Here is a 25,649-nt window from a genome sequence, read left to right on the forward strand (position 1 = left end):
CTATTAACAGTATGCAAGCAAACAACCAGTATGTTGTTTCCAAATTATTTATGTATTGTTTTGTTATTAAATAATTAAATATTAAATAAGATGTAGAATATAAAATAGTGTCGGGGCATTCACAGGAGAACTGTCCAAATAAAATAAAATAACATGCTGCTGGAAAGGCAGATGAGGAGGGACAGGTTTTAAGTAATAAGATCACCTGAAAAAAAATAACCATAAGAAGAGACACATACACTCTTTCTTAAACGCTGTTAATGGGAATGTTTATTCTATGTACTAATTGTCTAAGGATACAGAGAGAGCAGTTTCTCCCAGAAAATCCAGTGATGGACACAGGGTAGAAGGAAAACTGGGGTTAAAGTGTCCCAGAACAATCGGAAGTTATGACACCTTCAGTTAATGAGCAATTAACCCTGAACAGGCCAATGAATCCATAACATTACTGAGGCAAAGTAGAAAACTGTTATTTAGATAAAGAAATTAAAACCTGAATTTATTTTAGGAAACATGGATTGCATTCACTAAAGAGGAGCAGAGCCATACAAGTTGTCGGCAGTCAATTGAAAGCCTGGTATTGGGATGGAATTACCAATTTATACATGCGTAAAGACACAGTCAGTGCTGAACAGTATATATAGGTTTTCCTCCATCCAGACGACGATGGAAAAAAACGGGAACAAGACAATTCTCAACCATATACTGCAGCCACAGCAAGATGGTTTTGTAGTAGAAGTGGGCACCGAGCCGGTCCAGATATTTCATGAAAACATGTGGCACATCATTGAACCAAGTATCACGAAGAACTGGGGAACAGTTCTCTCCCAGAAGTCCAGTAACTGGCCTCGCAATTCAAACATTGAACTGTGGCAGAGCAGGTTAGGCCTACATGGACTGCGTGGGTTGCTGGCTGTGCAGAGCAGCAGGGGAACCGTAATAGAACTGGGAAAAGAGTCCAGAGTGTGGAGAACTAATTGGAGAAAATAAAGGGAAGCAGAACAGCAAAATCAGATGGATGAATGTCAGGCCTGAAGAGCAAAGCTGAGGCTGTAAAGAGCTGCAGACTGAGGCAGAGCAGTATGAACGGTAGATGAGAGAGATGATAAACTTTTCAACTTTTTTATATGTGTTTGTTGTTTCCAGCTGCTCAGGTCAGATTTAAAATGGTTTAATCCTTCATAGTGAAAGATATTGCTTTTTATATCTTATATATTTTAGCATAACTAACACCGAGCTTTATCTTAACTTTTAACCAGAATGCTTTTCTTCTACAGTAATTAAATTATTTTGATGTCAGGTATTTGTCATATCCTTTGTTTATTAGTAGGTCCTAAAATACATTTTACACTCATGTTCTGTTATTACATTTATTTAATTGTAAAACAAAGAAAACATCTAAACTTAGGTAAAAAGAAAGTGTGTAAGATTAACTCATAACTGGGAAAATTAGTTAAAGTTACATTTTCAAGATATGACGTCTGCACAATTGCTTCTGTTGTGTTGCAGCATGGGGTTGAAATGTATTTATTTTTCTGGGTATTGGTATCGAGTTTAAATTCTAGTATTGTGACCACCCTAATGCTCACTTTGATATCATCTATGTACAAAGCACACAAAGCCAGGAAAAGCCGTACACCTGCTCAGCAGCATCTGAACCTGCTGCTTTAAACTGTGGTGTAAATTCAAGCTTCTGAAGCACAACATGTCATTTAAAGTTGGCTGCCAGAAAACTGGTTGGGTGAATATTTTGCCACCTACTATGGTGCCAAATGGTCCTCCTGAGTGTTGCTTCACATTTCATTTAATCGTATGTCTTGTTAGCATGGTGCTGCATCTTGAAAATTAATTTAATCTTAATAAACAGAAAACACCCTTTGCACAGTTGGGTTGCTCTACATATGCAAACAGCATTGTTGTTGGGTTTGTACAGATTCTGCGTGTGTGTTTTTTAATACAGCATGTGTATGTGTAAATGCCACTGTGTATGGCTGCGAGGCAACAGCACATGCAGGGGCATTAGTGTGAATGTGTGTGCTCCTCTTCCAGCTCCATCACACGCTGCAATGAGCCAAATACAGAAGGAGCCATTAAAGTTTCTGTCAAATTCCCCTGAAAAGCGGAGTAACCAATTAGTGGCCAACTACCACAAGGATGTCACATCTTAATCGCCCATTTCTTGTCTTTTACATATTTATAGGACACACACTGGCCTATTTCAAGCTGTTTTCTAACTGCTGTCTGATAAACTGCGCTGACGGCGGGAATGTTTTCAGCCAAAGACAGAAAAGAGAAGAAAAGAAAATCCACTGCTATCGTGGGAGAAGAGTGCGAAAAGATAACTTGGTTTGAGGAAGATGCAGCTTCGACAGAAGGGAGCGAGCAAATAAGCAGAGGAGAAACAGAGAAGAGCACGTGTCGACGCTCGAGAGGGGAGATGGAGGAAATCAACAAATTTGCTTGTGTGTCAAAGAGAGAGAAGGAAAGGGAGAGGGACAAACATTTATTTGATTTGGTGCCGTAAACTGGCAGAGTGCTGGAGTATGGAACGCCAGGACTGCCATAATGAATTAATTAAATACACCATTAAATAATTAATTAAATGTGGCAATAATTAATTAAAATTGGAATTAATTAATTAAATAAATAGTTATGACACATGTAATTAATTAATTATTGACACATTTAATTAATTATTTATGTATTTCACGTTTTAATTAATTATTGACACATTTAATTAATTATTTATGTATTTCACATTTTAATTAATTATTGACACATTTCATTAATTATTGACACATTTCATTAATTATTTAATGATATATTTATTTATTTCATTTTGGCAGTCCTGACGCCTGGCTCTCATCATGAAATAATTTTATCTGTCAGCCTCACCCATCAAACTCAGGGGGCGGGGTTAACGCTGATCGAGTCAAAACCATTGCTTTGGCCTGGTGGCCATTGTTTCTAGCACACAACAACCGGCATGTGGAAGCTAACAGAACTGAGCTTTGAAAAACCCTGTTTGTGTGTTACCAAATACCGTTTTAATATTTTTTTAGCAGAGAATGTAGTGGTTTAATCTTCATGTGTCTGGTCGGTTTGTCAAGATACAGCCTCTTTGCAAAAGTGTTTCGATGATTTCGGAGATGTCGTCCCAGTCTCACGGCAAAGCGTGGGATAGACCCGCTCGCCTCGCAAGCAATCCCACCGACAAAGCGCAGGCCCCGGTACACAGCTGTAGTAACCCCCGCTGACTTCTTTTACTGAGGTTATATTTATCGGTGTTTTATTTCCTGATGTTCTTATGTGTCCTACGTGTTTCAGTCGCCAATTCTGAATTATAACTAACATTAAAAACATGTTTAAGGAGGAGAGAGAGCAAATAAATCTGTTTAACATCTGATCTTTGGGTTTTTGTTCAGTAATCAGCGTGACCTGTATAAACACATAAAAGAGATAACGTTGGTGTTTCTGTCATGTAGTAACTGCTGGCTTTAACTGTACAAAGGTTGTTCGACACTATGAAACACATACAGACTTCATGATGTTCGGCTAATATTTTTATTGTGAATATTAATCATGCTGACCTCGCTCTGTACACCACGCAGCGAGGTCAGCATATCCACGATATCCTCAGCTCCATGAGTTAACACAGTTTCCCAGCTGACTATCTAACTGCCAACTATTCCAGAGACGTGAAAATATACAGCATAAAGAAAAGTGTAAGAGACTCAGCAGCAGATTAGAATAACAGTTATACATTTAATAAATCACCAAATGAATCCAAGAAACGAGCAAACCTGTTCCGACAATTTGAATTTGTATTCCCTCAGCTGCAGACTCGCTGCTGTTTAAATGTTTGAAAAGGAAGATTAGATATAAACAAACGTCAAACATAGACTCAGTCTGCCTTCACATTTGATATGAGGCCAGCACGTATAGTGGCCTCAGCAGGCTATTACTGAAATACACGTGCTATAGCATAAACTATGATATAAATAGGGAGGTCCTATTAACATGTTTAGTTTTAAAGGACACCTTCCTGCCTTTAGTCTCCTTCATGAGCAGTATTCGTTTTCTTCTAACATCCAGAAGTCTGCACCATGTGTTTCATAGTTTGTAACAAGCCTTTGACAGGTAAACATAACATGACCGAAAAAGCAAAAAAAAAAAAAAAAAAAAAAAGAGAGAGAGAGAGAGAGAGAGAGAGAGTGTTGACATAAGAAGAGAAAATGCTCTCAATTATGGAGACAGACAAATGGTTCATTTATGTTTGATGTGTGTTTATTCCTCCCTAAATATTGTCGGTGAAGTTTGCCATGCACGTCAGAATTTCCTGCGCATTTTTATACGTCTGCCAACAGAGAGAGAAAAAAAATCACATTCTAACAGACAGCTGGTGCTTAGAATACAGTTGAATAACTATTAAAAAACAGATGATATTTAGATGATAGTTCAGTCTAACACATGTGCCAGTGAACCATTAAACGTCTGTGAAACTATGCAGTTATGAAACGTAACTTTAACCTCAGCCAAACCGATTTGCTCAGTTGTAAATAAAACAGCGAAGTAAACGTGACCCGACAGACAGAACCTGAGTGAATGAAGTCCAGCGTTTAACCACTGAGAGCTAAAACTCAGCTGAGGTTTGAAAGCTGTGTGCCGGTGATTGGACATCAGCCGCTGATAAAGCTGTTCGCCTATAAAGTGCTGTGGCATGAATAAGGCACGGCGGGACCACGGAGCGACGTTCAGCGCCAACTTTATTTGATTCATGTCACACCACACCACCACCAACCCCTGAGTCCCCGTGTTTTAACACGGCGGGCGTGATTGCGGATGCCGTGCAGGTGCGTCCGCACGGCCCCGCAGACCACGCCCCACCACAAGTGCTCTGTAAGGAAACAAGCTCCAGCAGCTCTGCGCTCGGGGAAAACACTATATTTACTTATCTTGTGCAGAAAAATGCGCTGACATTGCGTTATATCGAGCACCGGCTGCCCAGTTAAACTGTGACTATCACCAGGTAACTAGGCGTGTTTCTTGAATTAGCAGCAGGTGTTAAACAGCTGACAGATGAGGAGGAGGATGCATGCAGGTAAACTGAGGGTCTGCTGAGCTGATCGCTGGTTTCGTGAGAAAAATGTCAGCTCGTTCTTTATGTTACAGAAGCACAGAGACACAAGACCAGGCGGAAAGAGACGATCGTTCGGTGAAAATGAGAATCTGCGAATGCAACATGTGGAACACGGAGAGTGGAATATGTAAACAAACCAGTTAACGTAACCCCCTCGGTGCACTCTGCATGCTAACTGTTAGCAGAGCTAGTGAAATCTCTGAAAACATCTGAGCACTTTTGCAAGCATGTTCTATGTTGACAACCTGACCAGACATACGGCGCGACATTCGCGGCTAAAACACTGTTAAAAGTGTAGCTGGTGACAGAAAAACGGGGTATTTTAAAACTACACCACCACCATTGCTGCTTGTGATTTGATCTGCATTCTGGGATAACTGGCTGCCCCAAGTCTACACAAGCAATCGATTATCTAGGATCGACCTGTTTTGACTTACTTTGCACGGCAACCAATCAAATGTTAGAGAAGCTGCATGGGCAGCGTTAACCCCGCCCCCTGAGTTTGATGGGTGAGGCTGACAGATAAAATTATTTCAAGATGAGAGCCAGGCGCCAGGACTGCCAAAATGAAATAAATAAATATATCATTAAATAATTAATTAAATGTGTCAATAATTAATTAAAATGTGAAATACATAAATAATTAATTAAATGTGTCAATAATTAATTAATTACATGTGTCATAACTATTTATTTAATTAATTAATTCCAATTTTAATTAATTATTGCCACATTTAATTAATTATTTAATGGTGTATTTAATTAATTCATTATGGCAGTCCTGGCGTTCCATACGGAGAGTGTGCCTGCATTGTTAATGTTCTACTTGGCAAAGGAGAGGACCTTGAACAGCAAAGCACTGCCACCCCAGTCTGCCAGTCAAAATGATTTTTTTCTCTATTTCAGCAGCATTCGAGACATTTGAGGCAGATTTGCAGCTCAATTAGGCAAATTGGGCAGATTATCAACCTTTATAAGTTGAGGTTGTGATGGAAAAGAAAACAATTATCTGGTGTATTTTTATTTTACTTACTAGACTGTCCTTTACACCGATACTCATAAACACACAGGACCCTTCAATCATTGTCATTATGGTTATTTTATAGTATTGCTTCAGATTCCATACATATTCCCTACAATATCCCTACATAGTATTTTTTTTATTGCAGATGTCCAAACTGGTAATGAACCGATTATTTGCTACAAGGTAACTTCAGACTAAAAACAATCTGCCCTCTGTATAAAGATCTGAAACTAATGTGAGGTTTCTGCAGACTGAGGTAGATAAAAACAGTGCCTCTGTAAAGTATTCACAAAGCTGCTGTTCCACATTTTGTCATGTTACAGCCTTATTTTAAAACGAATTGCATTAATTTTTGACCTTAAAATTCTGCACAGAACATCTGTGACTGACAAAGGGAAAAAAAGTTCTTCCAAATTTATAAAAATGTTAGAGCACAAAACAAGCCATGAAGTCAGTGGGATTGTCTACAGACTTCCGAGACAGGATTGTGCAAAAAAAAAAAGAAGAATATCTGCAGCACTGAAGGTCCTCTGTGGAGAGAGATGTTATTGGTAGCAGAAACCGGGAGACTAGACAGGGATGAAGGAAAAAGGAATGCAGCAAAGTACAAGCATCATTGATGACAGCCCACTCCAACGCGCTGTGGAGCACAGAATTAGGCAAAAAGTTCATCTTCCAACAGGACAACGACCATGAACACACTGCCAAGATAACAAAGGAGTGGCTCCAGGACCAGTCTATGAATGTCCTTCAGTGGCAAAGAGCCTGACTGAACATATGTGGAGAGATCTGAAAATGTTTGCTCACTGACGCTCCCCATCCAACCTAATGGAGCTTAAGAGGTTCTGCAAAGAAGAATGGGTGTGGCTCCTGTGCTCACAGCCAGAACTTTGTAGCTGAGATGATGGTGTTAAGTATGATATTTTGTGCTGAGATCATGCAGAGCCAAGAATAAAACAATAAATAAATTAGAATAAGTGCAAATACATTTGTACGATTGTACAAACAACAAGGTCATTTAAAACTTTGACGCGTTGTTTAATATTAGCAATGACCAAAATAACAGCATATTGATATGTGACAAAAATGAAGGAAAAGATGAGAAAAAGATGAGAACTTAGACTAAACTTCTTTGGAGTCATCACACTGAGAAAGGACGCTTCAGGGCCAGCATACATGGGCGAAATCATTAAGCATTCAGTAAATTAACAGATATTGTATTAAGGTTGCGCCATACGGCATATGCAAAAAGATTGCAATAAACCTCCACTTCTTCTATTTGCACAGAGTTTTTCTGCTGTCTATAGTCTTGCCCTCTTCTTTCTCTCTGAACGTTTAGCTGGCAGCATGCCCGCTGACACTGAGTGTACATCGCATCGATTTTTACTCTACTGTCGAGGTAATCGTTTAAACAACAGAGCCTCCGCTCCACACAAAGGCCTTCAGTGATTTAATGATTTAAAGATTTTTCTTTCTGTGACCTCTGTGTCCAAGCGTGTTGGTCGATACCAATAAAATTTGCTTGTGCATGCGTGCTTGCATGCTTGCTTGCATGCTGTGGCCTTTGTATGCATGCACTCAAGTGTGCTACTTGCATGTCAGCGTAAATCTTTAGCCAGCAGAGTGTATGGTTCCACAGTAGCAGCTGTATAGCCCCGATATGAGGTTGTAAAGCATTCAAGGCTTCAAGGAAAAATTACAACTATATTTACAGGACATGTAATAATGGAGCTAGTATGAATAATGCAGCCTGAAAAGCTTTTATCCAAACAGTACTCCTGTCCTTCTACGATTCTGGTCATTCTTTTTTGATTATTCAAGAGACATTTCAGTTTTATAATAAAAATCACCACACAAACAGCGCCTGCACTATAATAATGCGCCTAAGATGGGTACAAAGAGACATAATCAAGGTCCAGGCAAATATATTTGCAATGGTGGTGGAAAAGAAAACATCTTAAGAGCAGTTATGCACCTGTTGGCATGACAACCACCAAAACACATGATCATCAACATGTCCTTGATCATTCGGCTTATGGTTACCCATTGTGTAGATTGCAGTAGGGACACAACAATTTGAACATAAGTTCAGGTCATCGGTCGATCACAAAGGAAAAGCTACACCCTCTCTAATCTACACCTACAGCCCTTTATGAATTACCAATTAACCTGACAAGAATGGCTTTTGGAGGAAGCTGGAGTAATCTCTATTAACAGGCTACAAGTGCTCTGGGAGAATGTGCAAATCCCACATAGAAAGACCACAGCCGATGAGGGCCAATCAGAAGGCCGGAACCTTCTTGCTTTGGGGTCACAGTGCAACATGCTTAACAAAGCAAAGGTGCAGTCATCACTACTAATCTGATGTGAGAATCTCTTCAACTCATGCATCTGTGGGCTGGACAGCACCTTGGCATCCAAGCTAGCAAGCATTAGCTTATGATGCCACCCTTTCTTCCAAATACTGGAAAAAAATAAATAAATAAACAATCTAAATTGCGGGTTTTAAATTCTCTACAGCAGGCACATTGTACTGGCAGTAAAACAGAGACATAAAAATGGCAGAATAGAGGAAAAAGAGACCGGTCAAACAGCAATAACAATAGTTGTAGTTGCGATTACAGATTGAAAAGAGTCTCAAAAGGAGAGAGAATGATAGATGGACAGCACTGGGGACTGTGTCTCCAGTGCTTATCTTAAAGTTGCTCTCCAGCCTTCACTCTGAAGCACTGCTGCTAATAGATTCACACCATGGGTGGCATACAGGGCAGTGAAGTAGCTTTGTAGAGCAGCGTGCGCCACATGACTACATTTATCTCAGTTAAAGCTTGAATAGATGATCTTCAAACTTCTTGTATCACTTGTAATTCCATCCCAACAATAAATGGTTTTAACCAGTTATTAAATATGTAGCTTTAAACGGCTTGTTTGAAGAACCCATGGAAAACTCTTTTGCTTCACTAACAGAAGTACTGCTAGTATAAAAACAAATTCACCGTTCACTGCAACTACATTTTTAGACAACTAAATGTAAAATTCTCAAAATGCATACAGTGTTAATTGGAACATTATATTTAGTACAGAGCTGTTTAAGTCCTATATTTGTACACACTGTTGCATAGACTGCAGTTATAATAACTTACGTGCTTTAACGTGTCACTATGGCAGTTAAATAGCATCTTGACGATTTGGTCTGGATTATGCCGATAAAGTCCCTCATTAAAAAAGGCCAACTTTAGAGTAGAAATACATAAGTCTACAGCCTGTTACAAAAACATTTCTCATTTTAACTACATAATGTTCTTATTTATGACAAATATGGGGTAGTGGTGGTCGTGGAGGGACCACAAGTAACTTGAGTTGTGTGAATCAAGCTTGGTTAGCAATCCCATTATATCAGCTGATAGCAGATGAAGGTAATGACAGCCTACATCAGTTGATAGTCCAGCTGCTATAAGCCACTTTACAACTCCTCCTTAAACAGTGTAATGGCAAGCAGGTGTTCCACACACATATGAAAGGTGTGGAAAATACAAATGACTGCAAATAGAAATAAATCCTCTTTTCGCTATATTGCTCCTCAATGAAATGCAAATGTGACAAGTAAAAATTGCTCTCATTTACACAAACAGATGTGCACTGTTTAGGAGAACCTGTGGGGTGATCGTGGCTCAAGAGTTGGCAGTTCGCCTTGTAATCGGAAGGTTGCCGGTTCGAGCCCCGGCTCGGACAGTCTCGGTCGTTGTGTCCTTGGTCAGGACACTTCACCTACCGCCTACTGGTGTTGGCCAGAAGGGCCGACGGCGCGATATGGCAGCCTCGCTTCTGTCAGTCTGCCCCAGTGGCTACAACTGTAGCTTGCCTCCACCTGTGTGTGAATGGGTGGATGACTGGGTGTGTAAAGTGCTTTGGGGTCCCTAGGGGACTGTACAAATACAGGCCATTTACCATTTGCACCTTGCTTACCAGGGTAGCTACTATTAGCTGACATTGCTTGCTAATGATGGCACAACTCCCAGGGAGATTTCTTGCTCCCACAACAGCCAAATACTACAAATCCTGCAGGTAAGAGCGAAGCATACAGTGCCCCATGAACCTTATACAATACATAGTACAAATAAAAACAAGGGAGTGTGGGTGTCTGCACCTCGATTATTGTAATTAGAACTAATGAACACTAATGAACCCAAATTACCTTTGCGTGGGTGCCTGTTTCTCAGATTGTCGTGGCTCACTGTGCTGAGCAGGTGTGCTCTCTCTGAAGGGATTAGGGCTCGCAGTATATTCGTGACACACACATATACACACACTCCAACTGTCCACTAGCATCCTACTGTGTCTGCATCTGCTCTGAAGCATTAAAGCTGGTTTTTTGTTTTTGTCTTTTTGAACTGATGCTGATAACTACAAAAACACTCAAACACTCAGAAACAACGACGCTCCATTTAGAGGAGGCTGGATGCGTTATACAAGTAACACCGCACATGACAAATTGCTCTGTATAATCTGGAGTAAAATCATGTCAGGATAATGAGGATTTATCTTCTGATGTGAAACGATAACAGTGCTACGGCTTCATAAAGTTAAATTAAGCAAGAAATAATTCAACAAATCAGGCCAGTCATGCCTGATGCTTCAGCGTATAGCTTAATACTGTTTGTATTTCTCCTCTTATAGTTCAATCTCCAGTTCTAATTTTTAAAGTTTTCTGGTGGCTCTTCCCTGTTTCTCTGGCTTTGATAGCAACATAACATAACATAACAACATAACAACAACCCGGCAGACCGATCTGAGTTGCTCCCATGGCTCTCTGCACAACTGGGAAGTGAAACAAGACCCACGAGCATTTCATGCAGCTGTGGGCCTTTCTGAAGAAGACAGCACAAACTGATAACAAAACAGACTTTTTAATGTACCTACTGCTGACTCTATGATAAAGAGGCACACAAATAATGTCACTTTTCACTCATTAAAAATAAATTACGTACCTTCTTGTAGCTTCTGAGAGGATAATGTCATAGTTAGCTATAATATGTAATTTTGCTGTGGGAAACATTATTTGTGTCTGCTCTGGTACAGACACAGAAAACATCTCATTTTCAGTCTTGTCCTTATACTTGATCATTTCATTGGATTTTTGTCTGTTAAGTCTCTTAAAACTAAACTATGGACTGTTCAAGCATAAAAAAGGTATCTAATTCAAGGTATGACTCAGTGTTGTATCTATATATAGCAGACAACTTAGCAAGTCCTTAAGAAATAGCAAACAAATTGAGTAAAGACCACACACAGGACCTGAGAGATGTATTTTTCAGTTCATCCACTGTTCGCCAAGGCCAAAGCCTTCAGTAATAGTAATAAATCACACAGCAATAGTACATTCATGTAGTTGTAAAAAACATGACAATATATTAAGTAATCCAAAGTATTCAGAATACGTTACTCTCATTGAGTAGCTTAACGGAATACGTTACAAAATACATTTAGCACCATGTATTCTGTAATCTGTAGTGGAATACATTTTAAACGTAACCTTTCCAACACTGACCTCCTCAGAGCCTAGACTTCAATACTTTGTAACAGGCTGCAAGAAGAACAGAACAAAAGTCAGCAAACATCCAAACAAAAGCTTTGAATCTCAATCAAGCAGACTGGAGAACTATTCCTGAAGACTGCTTCGAGAAATTACAAGAAAGTTTGCCTAAGAGAGTCCAGAAGAATAAAGGCGATCATTCCAAATATTTTCTTTCAAGTGCATTAGAATCAAGAATTTTGCAGAATACTGTATAACCAAACAACTCAACAGATTTTCAAGTTCTAAACGTTAAAAGAGAGAAATCTATTAAATAAAATGAATAATATTGACAAAAAGATATAAGGAAAACAATGCAATATTACAGATTAAATGAATTTAACTCCATTGGTTTAAGTGTAAAATTACAGCTAGATGTTTACCTCGATGACAATCTGGCTTTAATTTGAAGAACAAGGATCTAAGTGAGGATAATGTTCACAAACACATGCTGGGGCAAATTAATCATGACAGGAACAAATTAAATTTCTGAGGACTCCAAAAAGAGAAAAAAAAAAAGAAAGAGATACAATTGTGGATGTTCATCAGGTTTGAGCTGTACCGACCAACACACTGTGAACACATGAAGGAAACCATCTCCAGACTCCTAACAGAGTGACGAATAGTCTGAGGGATCACAAAAAAACATGGACTACAGCAAAGCAGCTAAGCTCCTCTCTCCTAATGGCTAATGTGAATATTTAGTGAATTTAACAATCATGCTGTGTATGTGTGGGGTGGTGCAAGGAGCTGCCCTTCACATGAACAAGCCTGCAGGCTGTTGGAGCAATGTTTTGTGTGTATGCTGCACTCAGCTCTCTGACTGACAGTAAACTCGTGGCACTCAAGTAGAAAGAAAAGAAAGGGTTAGTGCCTTGGGTATTCATTATGATTTTCCTATTGAGCCTTCTCCCCCTTTATTTACCATAAAGTCTCACTGAGATAAAAATATATATATATATATTTTTTTTTTCAAGAGAGACCTGACCAAGGTATCACTCATATAAACTTGCATTTTAAAAGAAGACATATACAGCATGATGAAAATATATCCACAGCAAAAATTAACACAGAGACCACTAAAGAGAAAAAACATCCACTAGCTCCCTTCACCAAATTCTGTGAGCCCCTTAAATTCCTCACTGGATGTGCAGACCTGTGAAACACTAAACAAACGAGAAAAACCTTTAGCAGCAACAACTTGGAGTGATACTTTCTTTATAACTTCATCAGCTTTGCACATCGTTTGGGAGAGATTTTGGTGCACTCTTCCTTACAGCATAACTTTGGTTCAGTGATGTTTGGGGTTATTTGTTTATGAGCAGCTCTCTGAAGGTTTCAACCACAGTATTTCAATCAATGTAAGATCTTTGGCCAGGCAATTGAAACACCTTTAATCTTTTCTTTTTAAGCCCTTTTGTTGTAGATTTGCTGTAGATTGTGTTGTTGCGTACAATAAATAAAACATACATGGTCAACTTAATGACAGCAATGTACCCAGGCAGGTGCTGTGGTTGCAAAAAAAAAAGCCCAAATCATCATCCCTCCACCGCCATGCTTGATAGTTGATATGAGGTGTTTGTATCGATATGCTGTGATTGGTTTACAGCAAACGTGTACGCATTATGATCAAACATCACTTTGGTCTCATATTCTTAAACGACATTGTTCGAGAAGTCTTGTGGTTTGTTCAGATGCATCTTTGCAAGTCTAACCCATGATGTCATTTTCTTTTCAGAGAGAAGAGCCTTTCCCCTGGGAACCTTTTTTAAAAAGCCATACTCGTCTTTTTGTCTTTTTACTGTCATGAACTGTAACATTGAACATTTTTATGCTAACTCAGGCCTGTATAGCCTGTGAATCTTATCCTAATCTAGTGCTCAGAACATTAAATTCTGTATCGTTCATGGACAATCGACAAGATTTCTGTTGGAAGAATCTTTGACATTTTGACATTTGACAGTCCAAACCTTTGTTCTTCTTCAACAGAGCGTCTTGTGAACTTTGCATAGATACAACACCCACTTCCCCTTGAGATTCATTTCACAGATAAATGGTACGATGGGGCCTAGATGTCAGGACATCTCCTGTACCAGAGATGTCCTGACATTTTCCTTTAGAATTTACTGGTATCATTTGGAGTTAATTCGTCTATTACTGATAACACAGGAACATTACTTCCAAACCAAATTTTTCTGCTGCATTTAGAGCTCCCACTTGTTACTGTAATCTAATCATCAATTGATTCTAGAGGCTGATAAACCTCAAAAGAACAGGCTGACCGCTTTCCTAACAGTACGTGTCAGGGTGACATCAGGGTGATGTAGCCCCAAAATTTAGCTCGAAAACCTGATGCAGCAAATAGAAGCTGATGGCTGAGACCAGTAACAACCAGCTGGCTAAAAGTGAATGTGACAGACGAGACAGGGGACCCCTGAAAGTTAGGGTTATCCATGGTTGGTTTGGGCATTTGTTGTTAGTATCCAAGGTTTCATATCCCCAACCGAGAGCTATTTAAATGCAGGCATAATGACGGTGAGCGGCTGTTTGGACAGAAGCTAAGCTCTGTGTCTCTTTCTCTCTAGGGACTCCTCTTCCTTCCGCTGCTAATGAAGCCATTTGCACACCAACACAGACACACACCTGTATGAGTGCGAGTGCATGCTGAGGTCACACCGGTAGCCCCGCACATCCATCCACACACACACACACACACATCAGGTGTAAGTGGATCAGACCTGCCAGATGGCTGTGGAACCATTCCTCTGCCTGATGTGAAAGACACTCGCTTTTTTAAATGGCCATCTCCTGCTTTTAACTCTACCCTGTGTTAATCAAAGGAAAATCATGCACCTACAAGGCACGGTGGGGAGTGGCACCAAATGGGGCAAGAAATGGCTGGAAAATCACAGTGGGAACTGAGTTTGGGTGACAGACAGGCTGCCACTTCAAAGGGAGAGATAAAGGTTTTGTAATCTGCACCCCTATGCTCTTCAACTTTGTCCCCTCCCTTCATTTGGTGTTACATTGGTCATCCTCAGCTCTCCTATCATCATCACCGTCGCCTTCATCTGATCCCCGGTCTGAGCATGAGCAAGTATCGGAGATTTTATGGCGTAACTTTGAAGACGGCTTTGAAAACTAATGTAATCAAATGCAATTTTTTTACCAGACACAAATGATATCTTTGTGCTTTTCTGCTTTGTTTACATGAAAAGAAACAATTTAGAAGTAGACAGGAGCTGATGTTCAGAGATACAGCCGACTGCCAGTACGTGGGAGGAAAGTCAATGAATAATGAAACGACCTCCTAAGTCTCAGTAACATATAATAAAGCTATTTATCATGTCTCGTACCCGCCGGCTGGTCACGAAGGCAGCATGTCATTAAAAATGAGCAGATGTCCCTACCTCAGGAGGAGCTTACGTTTGCAAGGCAGAGATAATCCAGCTAAGCATCCTGTGGAATTCTGTTTTTATGTGTGAGAGCACATGCTTACACATACATCTGAGTGCTAGACCAACCCAAATGTAACACAGGGTGCCAAATATAAGGCCTGGGGGGGCAGAATTAGGACAACCAAAGAGTCCAGTCCGGCCCACTTGATGCTTTGAAAAATGTGAAAGAAGGCATCAATTTTTGGACCTTTAACTGTGTTTTACAACCTTTCTTAATGTTTTAGACATTGCCCACAGTCAATCACACCAATTTTACTAATTGATAAATAAGCAATTAAACAGAAATCTTTGCATTGTTGCACTTACTGTAGAAATATCTAGAAATATACATAGAAATAAAAAAAGAAATGAAAAAAGAAAAAAGAAACAACCTTTCCTCCAAAAAAACGAGGAGATTTTTCATGAATTACCAAAAACTTTCTATTTTTGGGAGTCTGGGCAACGAGCTAACAGAATGATTTCTTTAATTTTACACATTTATTTCTTACAATTTAAGCCAGATATTAATTATGCTGACAGACTTCTTCCAGCAGCATTACTTTATCATGTAGAAAAAACTGAGACCTACTGCTGAAACTATACGTCTTTTTCTTTTATCCAGACAGCTCTCATTAAATGTGTAGTTAAAATTTGTTACACTAACAAAAGGGGAGTTTCACTGGTCTGGCCAACTTGAGCTCAAAGTGGGCTATATGTGACCCACATTGTTAATAACTTAGCTCTAACATCTCCATTTCTCCAAGCTCCTTGCAGATGTTTGGCCGTCACTCTTGGAGTAAAAGTCCCTCTGACTGCTCTGACTCCTGGTGAGGAGCTTCCCTCCACCTGAGGGTTAGGGTAATTTGACAGCAAGCCTAGCCACTGTATCATCCATATATCCATCCCTCCATTCTCTTCCACTTATCCTTGTCATTGCCTCATGGGGTGGGGGGGGGGGGGGGGGGGGGGGGGGGGGCCTATCCCAGGTACAATAGGGCGAGAGACATTGCCCATATCATCCTTGCTTGTGAATGAGATGATACACAGACCACTTTGCGTAGCATAAATGAAACAACATTCTTTCAGAACCTGAATAGAAATGAGGTGCAACTGACAAGCAGGCGAGTTTGATCTTACCCTGATGTTATCGAAGGATGCTTTGTTGGTGACGTCGTACAGAAGCAGCAGAGCTGAGGAGAGAAAATAAAAACGTCACATTTGAAATTGGATCGAACTTCATGTCACAAAATTACAAGTGATCAGATTATTTAGCGTGTTTGGTGGCAACAAACAGTTCACGACATCCAGAAAGTATTTTCTTACACCTCTTTCCCACCACTGTGGCGCCAATTCATTGACACTTTCATGATCTAACTCACACTTTGAGAACTCAGCATGATGCAGGCCTTGTTTTTCATGGACATAAATGCAGTTTCTAGATTAAGTGCTGCCACAGTGCGGGTGAAAAAGAGGTGATCGGGACAGTTTACTGGCAGTGGTGCCAATTTTTGTCTGCTTTCACAAAGTTATTGATTCACCACAATAATCAATACAGACACTGTAATCACCATTAGTGCTGCTTGGAGTGATCACTGAGCATTTTCATATTAACTGTGGCTCACAGTGATGAGGTATTTCATGATCAACAAGAGCACTCAGTGTTAGGGTGCCTGGGTCGTCAGCCCCGTGTTGTGTTTTTGGTTCTTTGATTTTGTTTATTTCATTATATTCTAGCTTTGTCTTATGGGTTATAGGATTATTCTTAGTTTAGGTTCTCTGTGTGGGTTTTGTTTGAGTTTTAGTGTTCTGGTTTTCTGTCTGTGATCCATAGTTGCTGTCTCCCCTGTCTGCTGTATCCCTGTGTCATGTCTGCGTCTCTGTGTTATGTTTCCTGTTTTACTTTGAAAGTCTGTGTCTCATGTTATTGTATCAGGTTTTGCTTCCTTTGTCTCTTTAGCACTGATTTGTCCCAGCTGTGTTTCCCTCCTGTTTCCCATTCCCCAATTGCTCCCTCTGTGTATTTAAGTTTCTCTGTGTCACTGTCGCGATCTACCCTCATTCATGCTGTGTGTTCTGTCTGCCTGACTGCCCAAGTTTATTCTTTGTATTTCGGAAGGTTGTTATTTTGATCTGTTTTTGGAGTTTACGTTTTATCTGTACTTTGGATCTTCCATTTTACCATTTCTGCCTGCACACAGCCTAAACATGACACTCAGAACTCCCTCTGAAGGGCAAGGGTTACACTACAATTCAGAGGTTTTTATGAAGTTTTTATAAAACATGCTGACTTATACTTTTTTATAGATCATTTATGCTGATGTCAGAAAATTGTGTATTTTATCATCGTTGCCTATGTGATTGGAGCAGAATCGGCTTCTATGAGACATTAAATCTTGAAAACTTATATAGTCATGCATCTATTTGATGGCAATGATGACGAGGTTTCACCGACACGCAGCTGTTTTTTTTTTTTTTAATATATCCTCTTCTAAATGTCAAGGCAGACTACAGATTACAGATGGCTGTACAGAAAATGAGCATTGCTTTAGCCATGCATACTTTCCAGAACTTTGCAAAGTCTAATTAGATTTTACTCACAAAAGGTCAACGTAGATGCATGTGGGAAATTTTGCACCATAATTACATAGGAGAATACACCATAAATATTATACATCTCATATCCCCCAACAAATTGAACCTAACTGTATTACAAGACACGTGAACTTGTGGTGTTCAGTGAAGTATTTTTCCATCTAACTAAAAAGTGATTTTTCTGGTATTTTAATGCTCCATAAAACTCTCTGGATTTCGCTGGATGAAAAACGTAAAATAAAATGCCCCCCACTGTTACGTGAGCAAAGTGCTGATCTCTTTCATTTACCACGGTATTAGCATTATATCTGACAACATAATTGCGCGCGTGAATTCTAATTACCTCCAACTGCATTGTTCGGCTGTGGAGCATAATATCACCTCAGGTGTTACTGGAGGGTGTGCATTATAAAGCTCGAGACAGAAAGAAAAACTCATTACACCTGCGAGGGCAATTCTAACTCATTTTCACAGCTTGAACAACCTTCTCTTTTAAGAATTAGTGTAAGCTATTTACCTCCCCAGCACCTCCTCTCCTCCTACTGCATGTAATCCCTCCAGCCATCTTCTCCACTACTTACATCTCACTCCATCCTCATTCTGCCACTTTATTCCATGCACACCTTAAAGTATGTCTCCTGTTTACTCTCCTTACTCATCCCCCGATCCCGGCACGCCAGAGTCAAGGCTGCATTTTTGCCTATTTTGGATTAAATCCTTTGTTTGTTCATTTCAGCCAGACAAGTGCGTGAAGGGTGTTTAATGAGTTGTAATCACCGTCAGCTCCAGCCAAACTGAAAAAGCACAGTGAGGGGGAGAGGGAAGCATGAAGAAAAAAGATAGGAAGGACAGAGCGAGAGAGCGAGAGATGATCTGCCACCACAAGTTAATTTCCTCTCCCGTTGCTCCTGTTGTTTATAAGATACTAGAAGAAGACGAGAGTAAACCACAAGGAGTTGCTTTCCTTCACCCTCCCTAATCCAATTACATCTTGCCAAAAGCAAGACAGATGAAGTTGGAGAACTTTCTCACAGAAGCTGAGAAGCAGAGTTTAGTTATCACAGGTTGCAAAATAATAGGCAGAAGAATGAACTCTGCAAAAAAAAAAAAGAGAAATACTGCTGGTTTTAGGTGTTGGTGTATGATTATGGCATATTAATGTGTGCAAAACGTTTGAAAGTGTGCCTCAGTCTCTATGTGGGTACTCAGATTTATCTGCAATCACAGAGTGAATCACAGATTCAAATGCTCAAGTGTACTGAGGTTTGCACAGGGTCAAAAACGCAAGTACAATTTGCACATGTGTGACAGAATATGCAAATATAATCAGTCAGAAAAATGATTGTGAATAGCCTCAGTGCCCTCAGGCAGCCCTTCCGTCGGCTGTCTTTGGGTCTGACAATGCATGAGCAGTGGATTACACCAGCGGTCCCCAACCTTTTTTTTTTTTTCACGGACCGGCCTTTAAGGTGTCGCGGATAAATACAACAAAATAAAACTAGTACCGCTACTGAAAAATAGAAGAGTTATTCATAACACAGGTGGAAAGACCCAGGAAAACCGAGTAAATGATAAAAACGATAACAAAATAACGCTGAAAACCGATAAAAACCCTGAAAACCACACATTTCACACCTGAGCCTCATCTCTCGCGGCCCGGTACCAAACGACTCACGGACCGGTACCGGTCCGAGGCCCGGGAGTTGGGGACCGCTGGATTACACTATTCACTATAGCTGCAAGTCAGGATTGCTAACGTACAACTACTGGTACAAGTAAGAAGATGTTGTGGGGTGGTATAGATTAGGGTAAAGCGTTGCCTGTTTCTCTTTGAGAAAATAATCAGTTTTAAAGTTAGTGTGTAAAATATTGGCCACTACATGACAATAGATTACAGTCAACTGAGTTCTGCTTTCTTACCCCTCCCAGTTCAAGAGCATATGTTGGCTGCTGTAAGACAAAATATTTAAGTCAGTCAAGGAAGATCAAAACCATCAAATGTACCCATAATTGCTGTTGTGTTTCTGCTACTGTCTGGACAGCAGTTTTTCCCTATGTGTCGAAGTCCACTGTTGACTGTTTACCTCAGTTGTCAATGCTGTGTGAGAAGTGTCCACATCTCTTTGCTCTGAAAGAAGACGTAAAATTGCTCTCCCCCTGTTTAAATGTGTAGCATACATTTATTTTCTATCTCCATTTCAACTACTTTTTCTTGTAATGGTGTAAATGTGCATGTTTTTCATGGTTTAGAAAAGTACATTAGCGACTGTCATTTATAACCTCTCACCGGTCTATGTGTGTGTCCAGTAGTTAAAGTACATGAAACGTCTTTTGAGCTCTCTGATGTGTGGCACTAAAATGTGAGAAAAAAAGCCCTCATGTTCAGACTTTGTACTGAAAGCAGAAAAAGGCATTTTGTCACAAATGAGGGAGTTTGAGACTTCCCCTTAATTGCTGTGACATTTGTTTGGGCAGAAAGCTGAAGGTAAAAGTGTGTTTTATATGCAGGCAACACACCGTGGCATCACTCATTCCACAGCTCAGTGAAAACAAGGATCCTCACTCATATCATATCAGTTTCAGACAGCCAATCCACCAAGACACCTTTCATCTTTGGATATGACCCCAGCACAAACTACTATCAGTATTACACACAACATGAATGACTTTGTGAGCCACTACCACCTTGACAATCCAAGTGCGTGCATGAAAGTTTGAGCATGAAGAGATGGATAGTGAAGTGATCCATAAAGAGTACTGCCATCCATCATCTCTCAGATGATCATCTGTGCCTGCTCTCCTTCCTTTGAATATACAGATCGTATGCATATAAATGCAAATAGGAGCAGGTCAGAAATGTGCTGTTGAGCATCGTGACTGCTGAATGTTAAATTTGCAAAATACACCTTAATATCTTACTTTACCTGAAACTGTAACATTTTATAATCATGATTATTTAATTAAACTTTGGTCTTTTTTTACAGTTAAACAATGAGATTATAATAAAGGATAATTAACATGTGCATGTGACATTTTTTTTTAGCTAAGCTATAATACATATCATATTATTATGATATTGTCTTTTTTCGTGTGTTTTTCCCACTAACATCTTCGGTATGATCAGACGTAACCAAACTTGCCCATTCTTGGCCCTTGAAAGCGTATGATATCATCATGCTGTCAAGCAACTACATACAAATGTGCTAAAATGACCCTTTTATGCACCTATAGTAACCACCACAGTAATTTAGCCAATTTTAAACATACCGTATTTTCCGCATTATAAGGCGCACTTAAAATCCTTTAATTTTCTCAAATATTGACGGTGCACTTTATAATCCGGTGCACCTTATGTATGAATTCTGGTTGTGCTTACTGACTTCGAACCGATTTTATGTAGTACACGGCGCTCAAAAATCTGTCAAAAAATGCTTTAGTACGACTTTGGTAAGCTACAAAGCCGCACCGTTTGATGGATTGTCGGAGCATTACGGCTACCATAGTCAGGAGCCTCGCGGAGTAATCTGGGTCCAAAACTCCGTCTGCTTCAGGTCCCAAAGTCAAACGAACAGTGCAGGATCACTGACAGTTAAAAACTGTCTAAACTCTTTCATCTTTAATAAAATGATCAGCGCTGATGCTTTACCAGTTATAACAATTAGGTTTAACATCCAGGCATCCATGAAAACAGAATTTATTAAATTTAACGGAAGTTAGCAGGAAGTTAGCTCGCTAGTTTCCACTTAAACATGACATAGCATGTTCTGACTGAGAGATTTGTGGAAAAATTCAAATGTACAGCTCTGCTATCACTTCCGACATAAATGAAGACAGAAAACTAAACAGCAGTGACGTTTGTAGGGTTACTGACGTTGGGCTAGCTGGTATATAATGATGTGCTACGTGATCGCTAACATAAACATAGTGAAACTGGAGGATGAACGATAACTTTTTCCACTCAATAAAAGTTAACGTGAGGGTTCCTGATGGTTAGGGACAAATGCAATCGCATGGCAGGATGCGGCAAACGGACCAAACTTCAGTCAGGAGAACAACTGAGATAATCCATCCACAATACGAGGTTAGTCATTAATATACTGCAACAACATGGGAATAGAGCAGCTGGGAGAGAATACAGCATTAATGAATCAATGGTACAGAAGTGGAGGAAGCAAGAAGAATGAGTTGATTAAAGTTTGACTTATCTGACTGTTCTGTTTCGCTTAATGCACCTTATAATCCGGTGCGCCTTATGGTCTAAAATATACGGTAGTCATTTTTGAGCACTTCATACTGTGATGTTTGCAGCATGTTTGTGAGGTATTGAGCAAAACATAACGCAAGTAAATATTCAACCATAATGAAAGTTAAATTATGAATAACTAACGAGCTATTCCCTTATTCACGAGGGTTCACACGAGCAGGTTATTCCATGTTTTGATTCGTTAGATTTGTGCACCAGATGCCCTTCCTGAAGAAACCCCAAAGACTGAAATGGACATATTTAACTGATTATTTCAGTTCCTGTCCATACTTCTGAGAACAGGATAACACAGCACCACAACAAATGACATTAAATTGGCTTCACTATGTGCTTTACTGCCTTTTTACTGTTATGGTTTATATTTGCAATGAAAAAAACACATAGTACACCAAATTATCTGCTGTGCCTATACGCTCGGTTATCCAGTAAAAGGCCCATTAATGTGAAATTATTCTGAAAGGTCAAAAACACTAGACTGATGTGGAAGGAGGTGGTAAAGAGCTCTACACCTGTATATTAAATTAAAGGTAACTGATTAATCATCAGACTGTCTGTTTTCAAAAACACTAGGAATTCATACACAGCTTCTTTTTTTTATAGTAGACTTCTAAAACGCATAACAGACAGCTGGTGTTTAGAGTACAGTTGAATCAATAATATCTACAAACAGCATTAAAATGCTGATCCATATGTTTATGTACCCAGTGAAAAAGCGCTCACTTTCCATGCTGTATTAAAATACTTATATTGTTTATTGTTGGTTTTAATTCATTTATTTAAACAGTTAAGTTTAACATGTCTGATCAGGAAAAAAAAACCCTGTGAATGATTTACTTCAAGCGGCCCACGCTCAGTGTTCTGTGGTGAGGATGTTCTCAGCAGGTATCACGAATGGCGGCAACCAGTCAGCTGACAGTTAATGAAAACATCAGAGCACTTGTGCAGATCAGCGCTATCTTGACACATCGACCAGACATGTGAAGAGTAACCCCCTACATTCTTCCCTAAAATATTGTGCATTTGGTGACACAGAAACAGTATTATTTCAAAACTCTACTCATAGCTCAGGGCACTTTTCTCTGTCATTACCACAGTTAGAAATGTATTCTAGGATACCTGATTGCCCGGACACTGTCGACACTGTGTCAGTCTACTATCTGGGATTGATCTGTCTTGGCTTGCTGTTTGCAGTAAAAAACTGTCTGGGCAGTGACAGTTTTACAGTTACTTTTGCTGTTGTTAAATACTGTTAAGCTATTGCTTAGCTTTTTGCAGGGAAAAAACTGCCTTGGCTTTTAAGTTGTGCTGTGTCACTGAATAGTATGCTGTGTCAGTTCAATTGTGTTTATATAGTGCCAAATCACAACAACAGTTTTCTCAAGGTGGTGTATAGTTTATGGTCAAGACTCTATAATAATAGAGACGAAACCCCAACAATAAAAACATTCCCTGTGACCAAGCCCTTAGCAACAGAGGGAATGATAAACTCCCCTTTAACAGGAAGAAACCTTTCTAGAACCAGGCTCAGAGAGGGGTGGCCATCTGCATCAATACTATTGAACTATGACGTTGTTTTGTCCAAAATATCGTTATCGCAAAATCGCAAGATTTTTTGAGGCTATATCGCCCACTTCTACTAATAAATATCCCTACATTTAATGTATATGAGTACCTGAACAATACTCAAAAAAATCAAAAAGTGTGGAATGTAGTTCTGGTCGCCATCTTAGAAGACTACATACTGAAGCATGTTTATTTTTATATTTAGTGTACAAATCTGTGGATCTGGTAAACATACAGTATATACAGGCATGAGAATTACAACTCAAATCAGGCCTTAAAAGAAAAGTTTCAAAGGTGACTTTACAAATTGCACTAATTTATGTGCCATAACATTTTCATGAGCTTACAAAGTAGAGTCACAATCCATCGGAACCTCTACACCATGCAAAGGACCCCTGCTAATAAAAAGCCTTTGTCTATATGACATTTCTCACCGATGAGAAATATTTTCATTTCATCCCTTCAGGCAAGTTTTTGTCCTGCCATTGATGTTACTGTATGTCAAAATGAAAGGGAGAATGTGACATTGCTACACAGTCCCCTCCTTCCATGACTTTCACTATTCCTCCGACAGCTATAGCACCACTTACCATCTCTACCTCTTTGCCTGCCTAAGCACAGAATAGTCCTCATTCTATGGCATCCATTATAAAAAGAAGTGGCTCTATCACCATGAAGAGCGATTAATGATTCCTCTCTAGGAAGCACCCACAAATAGCTGACACCTGTCTTTTCAGGAGACTGTAAAAATATAAGCAGGTAGAGTAAGAAGTAATGACACTAGCTCAATAATGAATTCAGTGGAGAGTACAAGCAGATTTTGAGCTTCATTATAACTCTCTACAAACCCCCCCAAAAAAGCCAAAAAAAAATTTTTTATGGTGACCTTGCATATAAATTATAATATTTAAAATACACAAGTAGATATAAGATATGTGCTTATGAGAAAGAAATATATAGATTTTGATGATGAATTGCACAGCTTGCTGCTTTCCCAGAACAGAGCAATGTCATTAATGTTTTGCTTCCAATCACCCTTTCCTGCTTTTTCATGCAAACCCTTTTCATCCCCTTTCTTTGTTCCTGCCCATCTTTCTCACTCCATCTTTTCTTTTCTACCTTTCTCCTCATTGCCACAGATGTTGTCTTGATCAGCGTTCTCTCTGCTGCTGTCCCTCCTTCCGATCTTAGTTGGGTTATGTGTCGCCCCCACAAGCTGCTGCAGCAGACTGAGGTCTATGGTTGCTCATTAGTGACAAGAATAGTGGCCCAGTAAGATGGAATAGAAGGAATAAAAAATGATGCGGGCAAGACCGGATGAGGCCGAGCAGAGCAGCAACATTATTGGGTAATGAGACTGATTTAATCTGAAATAGATGTAGCCTCTATAGGTTCTACAACTGTTCTTTGTCACTAATATTATCTTGCAGATGCTTGTAGCAAAGTTGATGACATTCTGATGAAGAGGCAGGTGAAACAAACAGCCAAACATTATCTATTGTTATTCTTCTTATTAATGCTTTCCGCATAGCAGTAAAATAGCACCTTTTGAGAAACTAGCTAATCAGTTTGGCTATGGAGTGTGGCTTTTTGGAAACAGGTACCTGTTAGTGTGAAGAAGAAAGTTTTCACAGGTCTGCATAAAAAACCACAGGGACTGCAGAATTATTAGGCAAATGAGTATTTTGTCCACATCATCCTCTTCATGCATGTTGTCTTACTCCAAGCTGTATAGGCTCGAAAGCCTACTACCAATTAAGCATATTAGGTGATGTGCATCTCTGTAATGAGAAGGGGTGTGGTCTAATGACATCAACACCCTATATCAGGTGTGCATAATTATTAGGCAACGTCCTTTCCTTTGGCAAAATGGGTCAAAAGAAGGACTTGACAGGCTCAGAAAAGTCAAAAATAGTGAGATATCTTGCAGAGGGATGCAGCAGTCTCAAAATTGCAAAGCTTCTGAAGCGTGATCATCGAACAATCAAGCGTTTCATTCAAAATAGTCAACAGGGTCGCAAGAGGCGTGTGGAAAAACCAAGGCGCCAAATAACTGC

At 39.6% G+C, this 25,649-nt stretch overlaps 1 protein-coding gene across 2 annotated transcripts in view; it reads right to left on the reverse strand.

Annotated features, from left to right (window-relative positions):
* Window positions 1-25,649, reverse strand: part of rab26 (RAB26, member RAS oncogene family) — a 111,936-nt gene that overhangs the window by 23,640 nt on the left and 62,647 nt on the right. For both annotated transcript variants that reach the window (XM_026177314.1, XM_026177315.1), the window contains exon 5: window positions 16,311-16,363. In XM_026177314.1, the coding sequence (XP_026033099.1) occupies window positions 16,311-16,363 (53 nt within the window). The remainder of the gene's footprint in view (window positions 1-16,310; window positions 16,364-25,649) is intronic.

The sequence above is a fragment of the Astatotilapia calliptera genome, chromosome 8, assembly GCF_900246225.1.
Source record: "Astatotilapia calliptera chromosome 8, fAstCal1.2, whole genome shotgun sequence".
NCBI lineage: Eukaryota > Metazoa > Chordata > Actinopteri > Cichliformes > Cichlidae > Astatotilapia > Astatotilapia calliptera.